General features: G+C 43.5%; 1 protein-coding gene and 1 non-coding gene across 2 annotated transcripts; both read left to right on the top strand.

Moving 5' to 3' along the window:
• The first annotated feature begins 5,091 nt into the window (after positions 1-5,091).
• Positions 5,092-8,998, top strand: LOC147437808 (LEAF RUST 10 DISEASE-RESISTANCE LOCUS RECEPTOR-LIKE PROTEIN KINASE-like 1.2). The gene is made up of 3 exons (XM_086487262.1): positions 5,092-6,933; positions 7,037-7,078; positions 7,185-8,998. The coding sequence occupies exons 1-3, from the start codon at positions 6,027-6,029 to the stop codon at positions 8,309-8,311; spliced, it is 2,076 nt and encodes a 691-aa protein (XP_086343388.1). The 5' UTR covers positions 5,092-6,026; the 3' UTR covers positions 8,312-8,998.
• Positions 8,999-12,638: 3,640 nt separating this feature from the next.
• TRNAR-UCU (transfer RNA arginine (anticodon UCU)) lies at positions 12,639-12,712 on the top strand. The gene has a single exon. It is a non-coding gene; the product is annotated as a tRNA-Arg (tRNA).
• Positions 12,713-20,718: the final 8,006 nt, after the last annotated feature.

Raw genomic sequence — 20,718 nt, 5'->3', positions numbered from 1 at the left:
ATCCTTAAAATTAGAGACATAAAGCTAGTACTTCCAAATGGCATGGAATTTATGCTAAAGAATATCATACATGTTTTTGAGTTAGGTAAGAGTTTAATCTCTATCAGACAGCTAGATGACTTAGGATACACAATTACATTTGAGAACAGTTCATGGATTTTCAAGAAGGGAAATCTTGTAGATCTCAAAGGTAAAAAATATGGTACTTTGTACTCCATGCATGTGTTTTTTGTAGAAGACAATTTTATTTCTATAGCCAAGCTGCTATGTATTGAGTTGTGTCATAGCCGACTTATGAGACAGAAGGGAATGAAAACTCTAGCACGTTTTGGTTATTTGCCAGTGTTGAGTTTTGGTTACATTTAATTGTGTCAATATTGTGTATATGGCAAGAAAATTAGAACTATTAATTTGTCAATGAATAGAAGGCATGTTGAGCTTGTACACAATGACATATGTGATCCTATGCCGAACAAGTCTAAGGGGAGATATCTACTTTATAACATTTATAGATGACTCTACTTGGAAGGTGTGGGTTTATCCTTTGAAACACAAGGATGAGGTAGTCTCTCCAGTTAAAAAATTCCTTGCACTTCCTTAGAATCAGCTCTTCTCCTTAACGTCCAACGGCGCTCTTGTATTGCCTCTACTTGTAGACGACTCTTGACTCTTTACACTCTCCTCTTGATCGCCCTCGCCAAAATCTTGCTCGACGACTCTCCAACACCTCCCCATGAGTGCCCTCATGTGGTTTCTTCATGCTTCTGCAAGTGATGCCTCTGGCTTGCTCACTCAGCCTCGGTCATCCGAGCCTTTTTTACGGAGGCCCCTCTCGCCTGCCAATTGCCTATTTATTTATAAGTTTTTTGTTTTCCTCAAAATAGCTGGTTTTAATTTTCAACTCCATGTTTTAAGAAGCCACTTGTATGAAGCGTCTTTCATAGGCTGCCATTAATGGCCTTCCCAATTACAAGCATGGGTGTAGTGCCTCTGCAGAAAGACCACTAACTTCACATTCGAACGATCCTCCTTGTCACCCCTTATTTGCTACCAGTCTCTCACAAGCATTTGAAACACTCAAAGACGAGCATGCTTCTTCACCATTACGATGCTCTAAGTCCATATGTTTAGGTATCTTTCAAGCGTACTTGATGGTCGTCATCCATAACAAGTGATACTGAGGTTTTTAGTTTTCTTGGATATAGATATCCAAGTCACAAAGTCTCCCTTGATCACTCTAGAGCCTTCCAAATAACATGTTGTCATATGGTCCTTAGCTTGTTCTCTGATAAGGGCTTCACCAAAAACTCCACATCTCCGAGCACAATCAATCTCACCATCAGTTCCATGTTTTCCCTTGCTCATATCACAATATACATCTGAGGGATGATAATATCCAAAATTGTGTGTCTTGGCTGAGATTCTCCTAGTGGATGCGGAGCGTCACGACAACGAACAATTTGACTCAGCACTCAGATCTCTACATGTGGTAAGTGTGGACAAATAATATTGTATTAATTATTTTGAGTTATTAATTTTTTTAATTTTGATTTTGATTGATGTAGAGTCAAGGTGATCAAACGTATGTACCTGTGGACGAGGATGAGGACTTTGATAGATAGATAATTTTTTGTAGTCCTCTTTTACAAGTGCAAATGTGGCACAAAAAAACTCTATGATCACATGTATATAAAACTTAATTTTTTTTAAATTATAGCTCTTTTTTACTTTAAATTATCAAAGTAAGGTGTAACTTGGAATTTCAAAGTCTATTATTATTTTGTTCTTGAACATTTTTCAAAATGCAATTGATGTTTTATATGTTTTATGGAGGTTAAAAACAAAGGTGTCCATTTGGGTTTTTGAGAAGTCGTATAACAGTAATATATGTGGTAACAGATGCGGTAATACTCGTGGATATATTTTCACGAGTATTATCGCGTTTATTGCTGACAAATCATCATTGTCGCGCCTATTGTTACCATTATTACCACAAACGCAAAGTTTTCTCTCTCCATTTTCATTTGTTAATCCGCAGTAATATTAGAGGTTCTAGATTTTTTCTCTTATAGTGTACTGGATACATTGTTGCGATTCTCTTCGGATTTATAGATCATGGTTCACAAGGTGGCCATTTACATAGTCCTAAGTTCTAATCTAGAGTAGTACATCATGAAAATCATTCATGGAGATATTGTAGAAGTGGCCATCGTCATATCCTTCATTTGGTGGTCGTTCTTCCTTGATAGTAAGCTCCTCCAACAGCATATCATTGAAGGGTTGCCAATGAATTTGGTTGCATTTGTAAGCAAGAGTTGCTTTGTCCATATCGACCTCTTCTTGGGGTTCACTACCTGGTGGCAGGATGGGGTCTTCGCAATGTTGTTGGAGCCTAGAAGTCCCATGACCACGATATTCTCTTTTGCAACGTTTTATCTCTGGAACCAGAGACACTTTCGGTGACGATCTTGAGCCTTTTGATTGGCTCTCCAAAGTGGCGGGGTTTTACTCATGAGAGTTTTGGCAATTAAAAACGTTGATGTAGAATCATTTGATGTTGCCATTGTAGCAAAACCTCTTGATATGGGAATAACCTCCTATTAAGAAAAGTTTGATCTAAAGAAAAGAAAAGACTTACTGCAGAGAAAAGAATGCGTTGAGTCTTGGTGATGATGTGTGTGTGGAGTTGAGAAGGTCCGAAACTATTGATGAGTGCTTGGATGCTCACCACTAGGACATGGAGAAGTTGGTTGCTTATGGAGCATCGCTTGACACAGTATGCAGTGGCGGTTGATTGCAAGTGGCAACCCAAACAACAGATGGAGCTCTCTCGCGACACAAATTCACAAGAAGATTTATAATTTTTCTCATGTAGGAAAACGGAGTCAATTTCATTGTTTTTCATACAATGCATAACATCATGAGATCCTGCTAGAGAGGCACCACATACCTAGCAAGGTACGATCGTAGCTAGGTAGGATTGGGGGCAGGGGACCACTAGTCCCCCCACCGGGCCGGCGGTCCCCTTCCCCCAATCGTACCTAGCTAGGTATCCAGTGCGTCCTTCACAGAAGCTCATGATGTTGAGGTAAGTCACAATGTGGGAGTTATTGTGAGAATTTGTCCAAAACTTCTTGTGAAACGGTAGCTAGAGTCAAGCAGAGAGGACCCAATTTCTAATGAGCCTATGGAAAATTTGCAGCGCGTGGCAGAGTTCGTGAAGTGTGGTGGCAGCTTGATGAAAAAGTGCAGAGAGCAACCAAACATGCAGGTTGTGTGCGTAGCCAAGATCTTTCTAGAGAGTGGCTGAAATAGTAGATACGGGCAGTAGCAGCAATTGATGGTTTCGTTTGAAGAGTTCACAAAAAACGGGTATTTTTAACCAGCTAAAATTGCAAAGTTTTTACTAGATTTCCAGCTCGCCTTGAAAAGAAAAGCTACAAAAATTCAAAAGTTTTAGTATTATTATGTCTATAATAATTTAACAATATGTGAACAAATTCATTAAGCCAGAGATTCTCATCCTTAGTCTAGAGGAAGGGAGCATGGAATCTTTTGCAAGAAATCAAGGGGTGTTTTCACATCTGTATGAATTCAAAGGTCAACGGGTCGCTTCCGAATCTTTTGCACACAACGCTTGGGAGGAGACGAGGGCCGTGCGAGTGAGGGCGTGGGCGGGGGGCGGCAGGAAAGGGAGGGGGAGGGATGCATGAGTTGCTTTGCAGCACCCACACACACACACATGCAAACGCCATTACCTGCAGATGCAGCTCGCCCGGCACAAAGGAGAGAGAGAGAGAGAGAGAGAGAGATTGCACGCCCCCAACTAGCCCTTCGCGCATGCTACCAGCGAGGCTTCGGCCACATTTAGTAGCTGCCGAGGGAGCGCCAGCCGCAATTTTCTTTTTTTTTAAAAGGGAAAATTACCAAAATACCCCTCTAATTTGTGGAAATTCCCAAATTACCCCTCAAATTTCAAAAATTCCCAAAGTACCCCCATAATTTGTCATAAATTCCCAAAATGCCCTTCAAATTTTCCAAAATTCCCAAATTACCCCTGGTTGTGAGAGTAAATTTCTCCAAAAACAAAAAAAAATTGTAACTTTTCATAAGAAGAGTGATTGTCTACCATACATGATGCTAAAACTAAAATTTGAGTCGGTTATGTAGGCTTTGGAGATGAATTGCTTCACGCGAGGTAATTGGGGACAAATTACATGTAAGCACTCAAAAACCGATCTCAATTGTCAAACAAGAATAAAGATTAGAAAATCTTGAAGAATCCAACGAAAATAGATACAAAGGTATTTTGGGAATTTTTGAAATTTGAGGGGTATATTGGGAATTTTCACAAATTAGAGGGGTATTTTGGTAATTTTCCCAGAAAAAAATCAATAGACAGGAAGAAAGAGCATTAGCTTGAGGCATCTTTGAATTCCTATTTTCTATTCTATTGTAGTGCAGACATAGGCAAATGCTTCAAATTTTGACCTAAAAGGTGAAGGGTCACGTCAGCATTTCAAAACAATTTAATGAAATGGACCCGTGAGAGGCTCTGAAATGAAAATACTCTTTTGCGAACTAAAATGTCAAAAAAAAGTTAAGTCAGCATTCTAAAACAAGTTAATGCAATAGACGGTATAGACCCATGTGAGGCACGTAAATGAAAGGATTACAAACTAAAATATTGAAGAGAATTTCTGTGGGTGTCAAATGTAAAACCCACCCCCCCCCCCCCCCCCCCCCCCAAATTCTTCAATGAAGCTTGTTTTAGGTTGGGTTCACATTGGGGAAGCGGAAGAAACACTCCAAAAGGTGTTTTTTCGGGTGAAAGAGTTACAAAATGCACACTTCTGCCACCCATTTGTTCACATAGAGGGTGGAACAAAAAGTGACTATTTTTTATTGTAGTCTAGTGTGAACATTGGGTGGGGACGAAACAAATAGTGAAAGGAAGCAAAATTTGTCAGTTTTTTTTTCATTTGATGAACGTTAGGCTATGGTTGTTAAAGTTACTGTAGGAACTTTTGGAGCAAAAAAGGAAAGGATGAGGCTCTGGAGTCAAATGTTAGACACACGTGGAGGGTGGAAGTCTTTTTTTTTGGGAGGGGGCCTCATCACTATATCACACGGGCATGCTCAAATGGGATCAATGTTGGAGGAGGAAAACGCGGGGCACGCCAATTGTGGACCATTAGGCCTTTGCCCTGAATTTACTAATTTGCTCGAATTTTCAAATTTGCCCCAAATTTACTGATCGGCCCACATTTACAATATGACATACTCGAATCACCTATATTTCAACGAACGCATGCGAGTGTAGTGGTTAGTGCACATGGCGAGATAGTGTGGAGGGGGGGAGGGACGGACGGGGGCACCTTGCAAGCAACGTTTCCACCACACATTGTGAATGGCCATCTGACGTGCGCCATGGCGATGGCTGCCAGCAAGCTCTCATTTGCTGCCGCCGCCCACTGTGAACCCAGCCTTAGAAAGCCAAAAACCGGAAGAGTTTGAAGTGCGCCCTTATTTTCTTCGGTTAGGAAAATTATTTTTTGCTAATCCCGGCCCATAACATCTCAAAACTACAAAAATGCAAAGTTGACCTTTCAACTTTTATCACAATGAACAGGAGTGTGAAGTTGGGTGAGGAGGTTCAAAAGAGGAAGTGGATACATTATCTATGAAGTGACCTAGAAAGTCAACAATTGCATGCAAAGAAAGAGATACCTTCTTCATCCTTGTGAAGGGACCAGCTACCAAAAGTTCAAAGGGGTCCCTCCTTTTCTAGGAAGAATGTGATTTAATCCAATTCTCATATACCTAGCCCAGATTCACAAGGAAATTCTTGACCATCTTCAATTACATCCCATAATCAAAGGTTGCAAACCTTTTAAACAAGGCTAATGACCAGCTAATTCTTCTGTAATGGCACCTTTGCCTTTCTCTCCCCCGTCATCCGTGCTCTACCCACCACAATCCTGTACTCTTTCTCAAAGAAAAGCTGATTTTTTTTCTCTGTTTTCATGGCAATTCTGTGCCTCTCCCCCCTTTACATCCTCATACCCTCTCTACTCAATATCCTCCCCTTTTTCCGAACATCTACTGCCAGCGGAGTCGCCCACTCTGCACTACCTTCAACACCCCTCAATACCACCTGCTCTTCTGAATGCGGTCCTCTCTCCAACATCAGCTATCCATTCAGTGTCATGAGTCCAAAAATCTCCACAAGTAGCTGTGGTCTGCCCGAGTTTCGTATTTTCTGCAACGACTCATTCATCACATGGTGGCCTGAGCCTCTCTCTCAACCCATTTCCTCCATCCTCAACATCACGTCCAACTACATCACATCCGGAACATTCGTCATACTTGCTGGTCCCCCAGCGTTCTCCCCTCTTGTCGACGCATGTTCTTCCCTTCAACAAGGGAGATTCCTATTCTCCTCGGCTTCTTTCCCCCTCCCTCTTGGGGTCCAATTCTCCATTTCTGGCAACATCGTTCTTCTTACAAATTGCAGTAATGATCTGACTAGTGAGCTCCGCGCAAATGAAACTATCAATGGCTTTAGCTTCTCATCTCCAAGATGCCTTGAGTACTACTCTGTCTGCTACAATGAAAGCTCTGATGTCGCATATACTACGGTCCCCTGCCTTGAAGCAATCGCTGCGGATGTTAATATTGTTCAAATGAGCAAAAGCTATCAATGTCAATCTACAATAGTGATCTACAGACTACCCAAACCAAAAAACAGGGCATTAGCGTTGCAGGTTTCATGGACAATTTCGCAGAGCTACTACGACTGCAAAGCCTGCAAGGGTAGCAACGGAACTTGCAGTCTTAATAATGTCACCGATAGTTTCCAGTGCATGTGCCCTAATTCTGCAGATGAATTCCCCCCAACAAATATCTGCAACTTCACAAGAACACCACACTGTATGGTAACTCATGCCCATCTTTCCACGCACCTTAAGAAAGCTGTCACTATTTCAAAATATCAATTTTAATGTTTTCTAACATGAGGATTTATTGGGTGCAGCATGCAAGGGCCTCTGCCAAAGCAATTTCCAAATAATAATTGGTAAGCTCTCTGCATCAAAACCAGACTCTCATGGTTCCCTTTCATTTTTTTAACATAATAGTGATTGCATGTATGTATACATGCTAATCACCCGATTGATTGGCAGGAGTTGCCATAGGGATATTCATTGGGTTCGTTGCTGCAAGCTTTGGCATATGTTGCCGATGGCATCGAAGAGCAATGTCCATTCAAGAAGTGGGCCAACTAGCCATCTCGATGCAGGGTTCAACAAGCAAAGAACAAGACAAGTATATGCTAGCCTGTGAAGCAAGCACAATCCCTGACTCTATCAGGAAGTTCTCATACAAGGAACTCTTTGCAGCCACAAACGGCTTTGCAGAGAATAAGGTTCTCGGAGATGGAGGCTTCGGGACAGTTTATGAGGGGGTCCTCTTGTGCAGCGGTCAGAAAGTGGCGGTCAAGCGCCTGAATTCAGACAATGCGAGGAAGTTCGAGCAATTTTTCAATGAGATCCGCATAGTCTCTTCTTTAAATCACACCAATTTGGTGAGGCTCCATGGCTTTTGTTGTGAGAGCTTGTCGGAGCTTTTATTGGTGTATGAATATGCCTGCAACGGCACACTCGCCGAGAACCTGCATGGCACCACAAGAAAGGGGAGCCTTCTTTGGGAAACTAGGCTATCTATCGCATCTACCATCGCAGCAGCACTTGCGTATATGCACCAACAAAATCCGCCAATCTTGCACAGGGATGTGAAATCTTCTAACATACTGCTCAGTGAGAAATTCCATGCAAAGCTTGCAGACTTTGGGCTGTCAAGGAAGGCATATGCCATGCAAGGCATGGCCAATGTATCAACAGCACCACAGGGAACGCCGGGTTACGTGGACCCCCAGTATCAGGAGTGCTATCGGCTTGCAGACAAGAGCGATGTGTACAGCTTTGGGGTCGTTCTGATGGAGCTGATATCTGGCAAGGCACCCATCGACATGTCAGGCTATCACGGAAACGACCACATCAATCTCTCAAGTCTGGCTGTTGCAAAGATACAAGAGGGAGCTCTGCATGAGCTCATAGACCCTGCTCTAGTAGAACATGACTCTGGTATCACACAGAGCACACTCGATATGGTGTCGAGCGTTGCCGAGCTCGCCTTTCTGTGCCTGGCGCCACTGCAAGACGACCGCCCCTCCATGTCCTCCGTTGCTCTCACCCTTCTCGACATCGCCCAACGCGCCACCGACCCCCATATCTCTACGGCCTCTCCTTGACATCGCCCCAATCGATTCAACCCATATTCACAATGGCTGATGGGAGAGAGTGTGGTTAAGATGAGGAGAGAGTGCATGTGGCCCCCTAGTTGCTGCCTCTCTTAAACACTCCATCAAAAATAGGGCAAAACATTGATTGGCATGTGGCTCCATTCAACAAGCTTACTACGATGGTCCACAATTGCTCAACAAGCTTATTCAATGGTCAACACTTACAATCTTTTTTTTTTTTTAAAGCAAAACTCACAATTGTGAGTGAATTATATTGAACAACCCAAACAATTACAAGGTCTTGTCATGCTCTTGCTCAGCCATGAATCATCCAGGGACTATAATTACATCGGCTATCAGGGCAGCCACCACCACCAACCCGCCGCCTCCTCCTCAATACACAGGGTCCATAAAGTTGTCCTTTTGAGATCTTTTATTTACCGATGGCCAAGATTTTCCCCTATCCTAGGCATTCCATCTACTGACAACATCGCACAAGTAGTCCTAGACCAATCCTCCGAGTGTTGCTTGCGCCCGAGCGTCCATATTAGCACTTTGCTTTCTTGAGTAATTTCTATAAAGCTTGCCACCTCCGAAACTCCTTCAAACACACGGCGGTTCCTTGTCTTCCATACATTATGTAAGAAGAAGTATCTGACGATTTGAGTGCTGACGAGGAGGGCAGGACTTCCTGCATTCTTGCCTCCAAGGAATAGGTCAATCTTGAAAAACTAATTTTCCATGTTCTTTGGACCCACTTGCATATTTTCCCTACGAGGCCTTTAATAGTTGGGCAGTCCATGAATAGGTGGTCCAGATCTTCTCTAGCCATCCTATACCCCAAGCATCGATATGACCCAATCCCTCTCTCCTGAATCTTCACCCCCGTCGGTAGAGCAACCCAAATTACCTTCCATAGGAAGACCTTCATGTGTTGCGGAACCTTTGGCTTCCATATGTCCTCCATTACTTGCTCCCACCTTTCCTCCGGCCATTGCTTTTTCCATAGCTTGTTTAGGGGGCTAGACGAATTCTTCTAATGCATCATTGTCTGATAAATGCTTTTAGGATGGGGTTTTTCTAAGAGACTACTTCCAGGCCATTTCTAGGCATTCCAGTCAAACACCGAATCACAGACTGGCATCACTAAATTGTCAAGCTCCTACATCACTTTGTGGACAAGCAAGACCTCCAAGCTATTGAGTTGGTACTAAGTAACCACAAGGTCAATGGTTTTCCAACTCTTGTTGCCACTATCCCAGAAGTGCCCTAAGTCGCTTCAGACCCTTATTATTCAGTTTCCTGGCCGTCTCAATCCAATAAGGAGTTTGTGGCGGATCTACAACTTTAGACAGCCAGGGGGACCAGTGCAAAATGGAGTCCTTAAGTATTTGATTTCTTCCCCCCACTTTAAGACTCATGCTACTCTTTTGCATTTTCTTATCAATTCTCCTGAGCTGCCCCCCAGTCTTAAGGTAGACCACTCCGGGGCTAACAGTTTGTCATGAACCTTCACCCCTCTCCACTTTCCACCATCCGAGCCAAGTTTAGCTGCTTCTATCGTATCACACCATGACTGCCCAAACTTGATCCTGTTTAGCCAGGGAAACAACAAACTTGGCGCAACAAGCTTCTGCATGGGCCATAGGGTTAAGAATTCTGAGGCCTCCTTAATTCATCGGTCAAGCAACAGATTCCCACCTGGGCCATTGCCATGGCCTGAAAGATTTTGTGTTGTTTTTCCATAAAAACCTTTTTACTGGTTTTAAGAACTCTTTCCAGTGGCACTTTGCCATCTTGAGAAGTGGGCTAGTGAAGGCAATGTAAGGAATCATAAAGGCATTCATTACTTTTATCTGACTTGGGAATGGGAGAAGAACATATTCCCACCTACTCATTTTCGTTTTGATTTTTTCAAGCACCCACTCAAATCTTTGCTTGTGAGGCACGTCGACCCCAAAGGGGGCTCCCAGATGTCTGAATATATTCCCTTTTGTGACAATCTCCCCCGACCAGACAGAAGGGTCAAATGAATCATTTTCTGATAGGGAGATCAGCCTTGACTTCTCTATATTGCAATGAGACCCCGAAGCTATTGAGAATATTTGTACAATCTCTAGAGCTTTTCTGATGAATTGGGGGCACACCTTCAAGAAGAGGAGAGCATTGTCTACAAAAAGTTTTGCTAGGAGTTGGCTATTTCCTGGCAAAGCAAGGCCTTGCAACTCCCCTCGTTCGGCACTAGCTTCGAGCATCGTGATTAAAGGATGTGATCCTATGGCAAAAAGTAGGGGGCCATAGGGCATCCCTGCTTAATAGACCTTTTGACCTCAAAAGAGCCCACAATTCTATCGTTGAACAAGAGCTCTGACTGGCTTCAAGCCCCCAGTACACGTACCAACCGACATAGGTGAGGCTCAAAGCCCAGAGCTTCCATGACTTCTTTTATATATGTACATGTTATTCTGTCATAAGCCTTGTCCAGGTCCAACTGCAGCAGAATGCACTCCTGCTTTGTTACAATTGCGTATTCAATGCCCACCATTACTGCCAAGATGTTATCGTAAATGGACCTTCCTTTTATGAACCCATGTTGATGGGGAGAGATGATCTTGGTTAATAAGGGGGCTAGTCCGAGGGCTACTGCTTTAGCTATAATTTTGTAGGCCACCGAAATCATCGTTATAGGGCGCCAATGTTTCAGTTGCGAACAACAGATTTGTTTTGGGATGGGTTTGATAAGCCCTTTCTTTATACTTACCTCCAATGACCCTTCAACCATGTCTTTATTGGCCAATCTTGTGATTGGAGCCTTGAGATCATCCCAAAATTCTCTATAGAATTCCACCGTCATCCCATCCCAACCAAGGGACTTTTCCTTGCCAAGGGCTTGCAATGCTAGTGAACATTCGTCTTCAGAGAATGCCCGTTCCAAGCAATTAGCTTCTGAGTGGGGAATTTCCTTCTTGACACTCTGCAGTAAGGTCCCTCTGGCTTCTTCCACTTCTTGGGATTGGATATCTGGCCGTCCAATGATCTGACTAAGATAGGTCAACATCAGACCAGCCATCTCATCTTGGTTATGAACTGCTGTCCCTTTCTCATCATAGAGTGAGCGGACGTGGCCCTGGCTGTTCTTTATTTTTAAAGCCCTAAAAACTGCGTTTTATTGGAGGCTTCATGTTGAAGGAAAGTCTCCCTCGAGAGAAGCCTTGCCTTTTTTATATCTTCTAACTGCTCATTAGCAAGGTTAGATTTGGCTTCAAGCCATCGTTTGTGCTCCTCCTAAGTAGCATGCCCATTGGCTTTTATAGAGGTACACAGCTGGACCTCTGCTGTAAGATGTAGAAGGTGTACCTCCCTAGCTTTCTTGAGCCGGGGGCCCGAGGTTTTGATTGCTTTTTGGATGCTCCAAGCAAAGAGGTCCCGCGCATTGTGTTTGTTGAGGTCAGCATCTCTTTTGAGCTTACCAAGTGCTTTCTTGGTTAGATTCCTGAAAAGAGGGTCTTTGAATAGGTGTGCCCCTACTACTAACAGTTTTTTCTCACCTCTTGGGGTCTCCTCCTCCCGTTTATTCTTCTTAAAATGTATGTGTAGAGGAATGTGATCCGACAGGCTTTTTGTTGGGACTACCTTCATCTCCATCAACGACGGTATCCAGTCAGCTTGGTGTGTTCAATAGCATCTGTCCAGCCTTGAGGCAGTGCGGGCATACTGGAGGCTTGTGTAGGTGAACCCAGGCATGCTATTCCATGGGCAGACTTCCCATAAGTCGATCATCGCCCACTTTTCGCACAAACTTTGCCATTTAGTCCTTTCCAAGCCAGCCAACATACTGGAGGATCCTGTTCCATCCCTGCTCTTTTCTACCATATTGAAGTCGCCAACCAACAACCACTCACCTTCAATATGAGTATCTCTAAGATGCATCCATAGTTTAGGGACTTGGACATGCAAAAAGGATGCTCTGTTGCTAGCCAAAGTTGGCATGGAGCTGCTGCCTTAATAGGAGCTGCCGCCAAAGCTACTTTAACTAACTCCACCCTAGCATTTGCCACCAGTTTGTGTCTCCTCACGCTTCATCTTGTAGGCACATGCTGTCTTTGGCAATCAATGGTCTAAGATTGCCTCTTTTCTTTTCTATTATGGCAATGAACAAAAAACATAGAAAAAACAAACAGTTTTTCTTTTTTTCTTCTTCTAATCTAGTTCTACCTTTGGCTAGATGAATAAATCTTAAATGTTAGTATAGTAATAGCTGGTTCATTTCAAAAAGAAGACTCTTCTTCTGTAGTAATTACTAAGGTAAGGCTACTGGAGGTGTTTGTAATGCGCAGCATCCTTAGCTCAGTCGGATAGAGCAACAACCTTCTAAGTTGAAGGTCACAGGTTCAAGTCCTGTAGGATGCGAAAAGTACACATTAAATCATATACCTACGGGAATGCTTTGCCTGCCCTTGTTTAGGGCTAGCGGGTTTTTTCTTCTAACTGAACCTGCATCATGCTTTGGTCACTTTTCGCTATAGTGGTATATGGGGTTACTTGCCTTTCCTTCACTTCGCTTAAATTGAAAGAAAACAGCCATGATTATTAAGAGAAGAACTAATACAAAAAAATACTTCTTATTTTATTACGGATCTGGTTAAATATTTAACATTTTCCATGATTCTCTCTCTTTCAGGTATTCGGGGAATTCTTTTGAACAGAAGAAATATTACTATTATGCTGACGCTAATTGAGTCAATGCTATTGGCTGTCAATTTGAACTTTCCGGTATTTCCCGTCTATTCAGATGATATGATGGGTTAATCACTCGCTTCACTAGTGTTAACAGTGGCAGCTGTGGAATTCGCAATTGGGCTGGCCATTTTGGTGGTAACTTTTTGAATTCGCGGGACCATTGCCGTGGAATTTCCTAATCGCATGAAAGGTCGAGCGCTATTAAACTTGTTGCACTCTGCTTTCCTCATTAGCTCTTTCTTTTGCATTGCAAGGGCTGTACACATTCACAACGGTGAAGGGATGCCCTTCCCATCTTATTCTAATCCCCAAGATTCTACCGGATGGGTGGTTAAGAACCAACTTCGGCTCCAATTCTCTGTCCGCAATGTTGAGGACGCCACTGAAACCGTTACTTCCTTCTCCATAGAATACCAGTTTCTTTCCTAGCACTTGTTTTCTCTTGCTATGGGCATCTAAGAGGTGTTCCTGGATGGCCCAATAGTTGACTGTCTTATCCTTTTTTACTTCCTCCCAGAAAAGGGTACTCTTCTTATGGGTTTTCAACCCTTTTACGTTCCAAAAGATTGGATAGTGAGAGACTCCATCATTAATAAGGAGTTCATTGGGATAGAGGAACAAATTCTTCAGCTTCTAAATCATTCCCCCCCCCCCCCTTTCCCTTGGTCACAAAAGAATCCGGGGGTTCTAAGTCAGGGGATTTGAGTCTCTTGCCACTGCCTTCACTCTTCTGGCTCTTTTCAGACCAAGGACTTGGACAACCGTCACCGTTGTCACTGTCATAAATTTGGGGGTAGCAGCAAGAGTGTTGATCCTATTATTATTGCATGCACCTTCAGAAGTTCGTTGTATGGGAATCAATTCCTCCACAATCTTATCCTGCATCTTAATATCCATTTTGTCACATACCATACCTCCTTTATCCTTCTCTGCATTACACCTTCATTACTACCTCCTAGCTTCTCTAGCCCTTCCATCGGAATCCATTTTACTGGGGGCCTGTGCTGCCGGAGCTGCAATATCATTAGACTTCAAGGGGCAGTCCTTGGCAAAGTGTCCAAAGTTGTTGCATTCAAAACATGCCCCAAAGTATGTTCCAAAGTTTAGCGGAATAGTAACTAGCCCTACTCCGACATTGATAACCATGCTCTTAGGTGGCGTTTTAGACACATCCCAACCTATACAAACCATGTTTGAGGTTCTGCCAAACCCTCTCTTGCTAGGTATAAACAAGGGAGTTCCCAATTGGCTAGCAAGCATCCTGAGAGTTTCCCACAGCCAACTAGGCAGACCCACAAGCTCAACCCAGACCGGATGAAACCCTTATAAAGATTCAATTGAGTCGAACACTGGCTCCCAAGGCACCACACTTACAATCTTAATCCAATGGGCCAAAATTGGTGTCGAGAGTTCTAGGACTCTCCTAAGGCCTTATGTCAGCCACAAACTCTTTGCATTACAAGTTTCACAAGACTCCTACTCTTGTGCATATGGCATGGTCTCAAAACATATACACAATCTATGGTGGTTAAGCATGTCTAGGGCATTGCTCCCTCATGGCCTATGTACTCCAAGGATCGATCGCCTTCTCTCAAAGCTCATGCACATGTAACTTTACCCAAGGAGAGGGAGCAGTGAGAGGTGCATTAGGGAGAGCCCTTCTCTTCAAGCTAACTTATGGGGGTTCTAGGTAGCACATGAAACTAAGATGAAACTGTACTTTAGAGACCTCCAGAAGGGGAGGGGGGGATCTTATATCCTTTTAAATGTATAGCCCCATACAGATACAATTGTACTCTCATGAGGTGATTATGTGTGCAAGTATATGATGAACTAACGGAGTCACACTCTTTTGACCCCTATGTACACAAGATTTCATACTCTAGGGAACTTGGTTAGTGGTGGTGGTGGTGGTTTTGGTTTTGGGGCCCCGGGGGGGGGGGGGGGGGGGGGGTGTATTTCTTTTTAAATCCATAGCCCCATACATATACAACTATACTTTAATGAGGTGTTTATGCGTGCAAGGACATGATGGACTAAGAGAGTCACATTCTTTTGAACCCTATGATTTCGTACTCTAGGGCCTTGGTTATCCAGGGCTCCACCTTCCAAAACATACTTATAGCACGTGTATGCAAGAGATATTTTTTGAATCCCTCTACACACACACTTTGCCATGAATTAAATGGCCCCTTACAGTTTTTTTTCAAAATTCCATTTTTAAACCCCTCTTGTGAATATAGTTTTGTAACTCTTTGTATTAGAAGAACCCCTCCTAATGGACTTGTGCGCTACACTCACACATTTTTAGGTGGCGCTCCTTGGGCTTGGTAAACTGTGGCCAACAAATACTTGCTCAACAAATATGGTAAGTCCTACAATGTATTTGCTGGTCGGATCGCCCCTCTGATGTATTCTTTCTTGATTAAACCCATGCAAAAGATATGCCAGGGCTCTTTGTAATTTTCTGAGTTTTAAGCAATTCAAGCTCCAGTGAGCACTTAAAAAAATTAAAAAAATTAAAAAATTAAAAAATTAAAACGGTAAGTCCTATTTGTCTCTGCAGATTTCATAGATGTACATACCATCAAAGAGTTTGATAGTAACAAAGCAAATAATATATTTGTTGACCTCTCTCAAGTGCATAACATAAAATTTGAATTTGAGGACCCCCTAAACTATGTGCACAAGTTTAAGCTGCGAGAATACAAATTATAATGCATCATTCTATTCAAACTTTAAAAATGTGTCACAAGATTGATTTTTCACGACCCTTGCCTGCCAAATTTAGATGTTTGAAATATATTTTGGTAATTTAGTGTCTAATTTTGAACGTTAGCATGCATTTTCACCCATATAAAACAAGAAATTATCCATAGTCGAGTAAAATGCCCGTTGGCTTGATGTATCGGTGATTTAAGATTACTATAGTCTTATGCCTAGGATGGGGGCAAATCTTGGTCATCGATAAATAAAAGATCTCAGAATGACAAGAGTATGGGCATTGTGTATCAAGGATGTGGAAGCGAGGTGGTAGGGGTGGCTGCCCTGATAGCCGTTATAATTTTGATCCCTGGATGTTATCATGGTTTAACATGAGCATGCCAAAACCTTGTAATTTTTTGGGATGCTCAATATAATTCACTCACAATTGTGAGTTTTGCTATTAAAAAAAAAAGATTACTATAGCCTTGTGTCCTAAAATCAAAGAGTAAATGCATCATTTTGGATGAGGCTTTAGTCATTGCAAATGGCCAAAAAATAAAATTATTCCCTTAAACATTCACACTTGGAACATTCAAAGTAGGCCGTGCCAATTTTGTTTTTGGGGTTGATTAGAGGGTATCTCAACGGATCCCTGCGGGCTTATGAAAGGGAAAAGGTAGAGTTTTGAGTTAAAGTTTCTCTTTGATATCAAATTAAAGGTGTACAGTTTTGAGTTTGCAAGGCAAAATCTTTTGTCAAAAGAGAAAGTTGAATGAGCGTGAGGATGTAAGGGTGTGTGGCAGAACAAAAGAGTGGTGGGTGAATGGTGGTGCGTAAAAGTGCAGATCATGTGCGAATTTTGTCTCTCTCTCTCTCTCTCTCTCTCTCTCTCTCTTCCTTTCGTCTTCTTCTCCCTTTGATAAGTAGAAGAGAGGCTTGGTAGTTCATGGCAGAGGTGCCATGTCAGTGCTATCGATTGCAAACAACTTCCCTGCCCATCGCGCACTTATGAGCGCGGTGAGCAGGGAAGTTGTTGGGCAAGGACGAACGTGGGGAGTTGTGAAGTGGGATGGAGCTGGACAACTTTGAAGGAAGAGGTGGAATAGCAAAGCCACATGTGTAGGGCGGAAGATGGGAGCATCTGGTAGCCATGGTGGGGGTGATTGTTGGAGTTGCAGAACATCATAGCAAAGGCGAAAGGAGGCTCTCTGTGTGCATGGGAACAAAAGAGAGAGAGCGTTGCCGTGTGTCAGCAGGAGGCCGCAGAGGGAAAGAGATTTTTTTGGCTGTGTGATGGGTATAGAACAGGAGAGAGAGAGAGAGAGAGAGAGAGAGAGAGAGAGAGAGAGAGAGAGAGAGAGAGAGAGAGAGAGAGAGAGAGAAGCTGATGGCGTGAAGGCAGAGGTGCAGAGAGACGAGGGATGGCATGTAGCACAGTAGTGGGGAGCAGAGAGAGGAGTCCTACCATGTCCTAAATGAGAGGGAAATGAACCTGCTGCGATGGCGAAGGAAGGGAAGGGGGCAAGGATGCAGAGATGGAGAGATCGCAGGGGAAGGGGACAACGATGGGGGGACGGGGGCCTGCATGACAGTGACAGGTCACAGGCCTTAGGGGAATATTGCGCTTTTCTCTTAGAATTAGAAATTCCAAACGAATCTCTAAAGGTAATTAATGGGTTTTACGCAATGTAGACCCAGTAGGTTGAGACATAGTGAATGGGTTGATCCATTCAGTATGTCCTAACAATCTTTTCTTCATTTGTTTTAAAAATCTTGGGTGATGCCTTAAGGGATTGAAGAAGTGAAAAGTTTAATGAAATGCAAAAAGAAAAAGAGAGAGAGAGAGAGAGAGAGAGAGAGAGAGAGAGAGAGAGAAGTTGATGGTGTGAAGGCAGAGGCGTAGAGAGACGAGGGATGGCATGTAGCGTAGTAGTGGGGAGCAGAGAGAGGAGTCCTGCCATGTCCTAAATGAGAGGGAAATGAACTTGCTGCGATGGCGAAGGAAGGGAAGGGGGCAAGGACGCAGAGATGGAGAGATCGCAGGGGAAGGGGACAACGATGGGGGGACGGGGCCTGCATGAAAGTGACATGTCGCAGGCCTTAGGGTTTCTCTTAGAATTAGAAATTGCAAACGAACCTCTGAAGGTAATTAATGGGTTTTACGCAATGTAGACCCAATAGGTTTGTGACATAGTGAATGGGTTGGGATCCTACTACTACTGGGTCTATCCTCGAAAAGCCATTAATTTCTCCAAGAGATCCCATCGAATCTACCAAAGCTCAAAGCAAAAAATTTGGACCCTTTGTTGACGTGCGCCCCTTGTCCTGTTCTGCTCTATGTGCTCGACAAAGCACCATCGCCTTGCAGCCCTAGTGCCAGCCCTCCCTCCATCTCTCTATCTCTCTCTTTCTCTCTCTCCATCTTTCCTCCCGGTGCCATATCTCCCACTTTTCTTCTTAAAACAACATAAGTATCTGTCCCCCTCCACCATGGCGTCCAACAGGTTGTACCCTGCGTCGGAGACAGACGAGAGAGAGAGAGAGAGAGAGAGAGAGAGAGAGAGAGAGAGAGAGAGAGAGAGAGAGAGAGAGAGAGAGAGAGATTCTCCTACTCCAGACGAGCACAATAGACGCACAAACCTGTAGCTCCCCTGTAGACAAGGTAGATAGTCTCGAGATCATCCACCCGTGGCCTCTGTGCCTTGCTCTGCAACACAGTCGTGCTTCTCAGCGTGAGAGAGAGAGAGAGAGAGAGAGAGAGAGAGAGAGAGAGAGAGAGAGAGAGAGAGAGAGAGAAGCATGATCGCATCCCTCTTACTGCACCGTAGCTGCCAAGAGCAGCTGCCCCAATACGGTTTCAACACAGGGGCCCCATCCGCCTGACAGAGAGACAGATGCCAGCGTGACGTGGAGTGACAGAGAGATTTTTGCGATGCATGACGAGGAGACTGGAGTGCCGCGACGGCATGAAACTTCTTTGTCTAGATCTCTCTCTCTCTCTCTCTCTCTCTCTCTCTCTCTCTCTCTCTCTCTCTCTCTCTCTCCGCACACCCCTCCCACTAGGTCCAAAATCTGCACCCCAAGCCCCATATTTTGTAATAAATTCACAAAATGCCTTTCAAATTTACCAAAATTCCCAAAATACCCCTGGTTGCTCTGCCTTTTTTTTTTTGCGACAATCCAACCAAAATAGACACATTGGTATTTCCACGAATTAGAGGGGTATTTTGGTAATTTTCCTTTGGAGCAATATCTATGCCTCTTTTGGTAATTTTCAAAAAGATTAGAAAATCTTGAACAGTCCAACCAAAATACACATTGGTATTTCCACGAATTAGAGGGGTATTTTGGTAATTTTCCTTTGGAGCAATATCTTTTTCTCTCTCTCTTCTGCCTCCCACCTCTCATCTCTCTCTCTCTCTCTCTTTCCACGTGCCATATCCCCCTTTTCACCCTCAAAGGCATTACTGGATCTAGCAGTGACTCCTCTCAGACTCAACACACAAAGAAAGTTAAAGGGAGAAAAATTTCAAGTTTCCACGTGCCAAGTCACTGCCTTTTTCCTCCTTGCACCTCACTGGATCTTGTGAGATTCTCATTAATCAACCCAAAACCCAAAACCAAAATTGGCCTGCTGAATGGGTTGATCCATTCGGTATGTCCTAACAATCTTTTTTTCATTTGTTTTAAAAATCTTGGGTGATGCCTTAAGGGATTGAAGAAGTGAAAAGCTTAATGAAATGCAAAAAGAAAGGGAAAGGGGGACATGGCGCGATAGATGGTCTCACCTTGCCCTACTAAAATACCCCTCTAATTTGTGAAAATTCCTAAAATACCCTTAAAATTTCAAAATTTCCCTTTATCTATTTTGGTTGGATTGTTCAAGATTTTTTGACCTTTATTCCTTTCTGACAATTGAGATCCGCTTTTAAGTGCTTAATTACCTCGCAAAATTTGATGAAGCCTACATAACCAACTACATAACCAACTCAGATTCTATTTTTAGCATCTTGTATTTGATAGACAATCAGTCTTCTTATGAAAAGTTACAGATTATTTGTCTTTGGAGATGAGGGGTGTTTTGGGAATTTTGGAAAATTTGAAGGGCATTTTGGGAATTTATGACAAAATATCAAAGGATAATTTGGGAGAGGATGTCGCGTGGAGAGAGAGAGAGAGAGAGAGAGAGAGAGAGAGAGAGAGAGAGAGAGAGAGAGAGAGAGACTTGTCTCGGTGGAAGCGTGAAACTCGATGTGATTTGTTCGTAGGCTGGACAATGCAACATATTGGAGGTAGGAGAAGAGTAAGCATCGCGATTCGCAAGACGAGCTACTGCGACTCGGAGGGTAACAACGTCAAAAAGGCCTCCGATGAGCTCATGCGACATTGCTTGGTGCTGCAGACCGGGGATTAAGCTCGCGCAGTGGAGGCCTCTATCTCTTTGGCATTGTCTCCAGATGAGGTCGTGCATGGTGTGCAAACCTACTTGGTGCTGTAGACCATGGCTAAACTGTCATGTAGGAGTAGACATGGCAAGTCAGGGAGGATGGTGCGTAATTGTCTACAGCGAGCCATGGTGCATGGTTGTCTACAGGGACTAGAGGCTTATGCAGAACCTGCCAAGGACTAATTTTGCTTCTGGGTGTCGCCCTTCCCCTTTCTAACATGCAAGAGGTCGAAGGTGCGTGTAAAAGAGAGAGAGGATCGCCTCAGGCAAAGCTGCAAAGAGTGGCAAGGAGACGGAGGGGGGGAAGGGCAAGTGAGCATGGCCAAAAGAGGGTGCAGGATGCGAGGAGTCTAGAGCAGAGGAGGGAGCCAGGACACACGGGAACTAGGGTAGAGCAAGACTATTTAGTTTCACAAAACTCTGAGAACCAATTTGCTTGTCTAATTAATTAATGTGTGGGCAAAATGTTTCTTTTTGGACTCATTAAGTAGAATCTCAAGGGATTCCCTATGCGTTCGAGGGG

This window comes from Adiantum capillus-veneris, chromosome 17 (assembly GCF_014529385.1).
Source record: "Adiantum capillus-veneris isolate H3 chromosome 17, ASM1452938v2, whole genome shotgun sequence".
Classification (NCBI taxonomy): Eukaryota; Viridiplantae; Streptophyta; class Polypodiopsida; order Polypodiales; family Pteridaceae; genus Adiantum; species Adiantum capillus-veneris.
The sequence above is the reverse complement of the archived record's forward strand: the minus strand, read 5'-3'. Positions and strand labels throughout refer to the sequence as shown.

Coding starts and splice junctions, on each gene's coding strand:
- LOC147437808 (XM_086487262.1), top strand. CDS start 6,027: ATGGCAATTCTGTGCCTCTCCCCCCTTTACATCCTCATACCCTCTCTA. Junction 6,934..7,036: donor CTTCACAAGAACACCACACT/GTATGGTAACTC, acceptor TATTGGGTGCAG/CATGCAAGGGCCTCTGCCAA. Junction 7,079..7,184: donor CAATTTCCAAATAATAATTG/GTAAGCTCTCTG, acceptor ATTGATTGGCAG/GAGTTGCCATAGGGATATTC.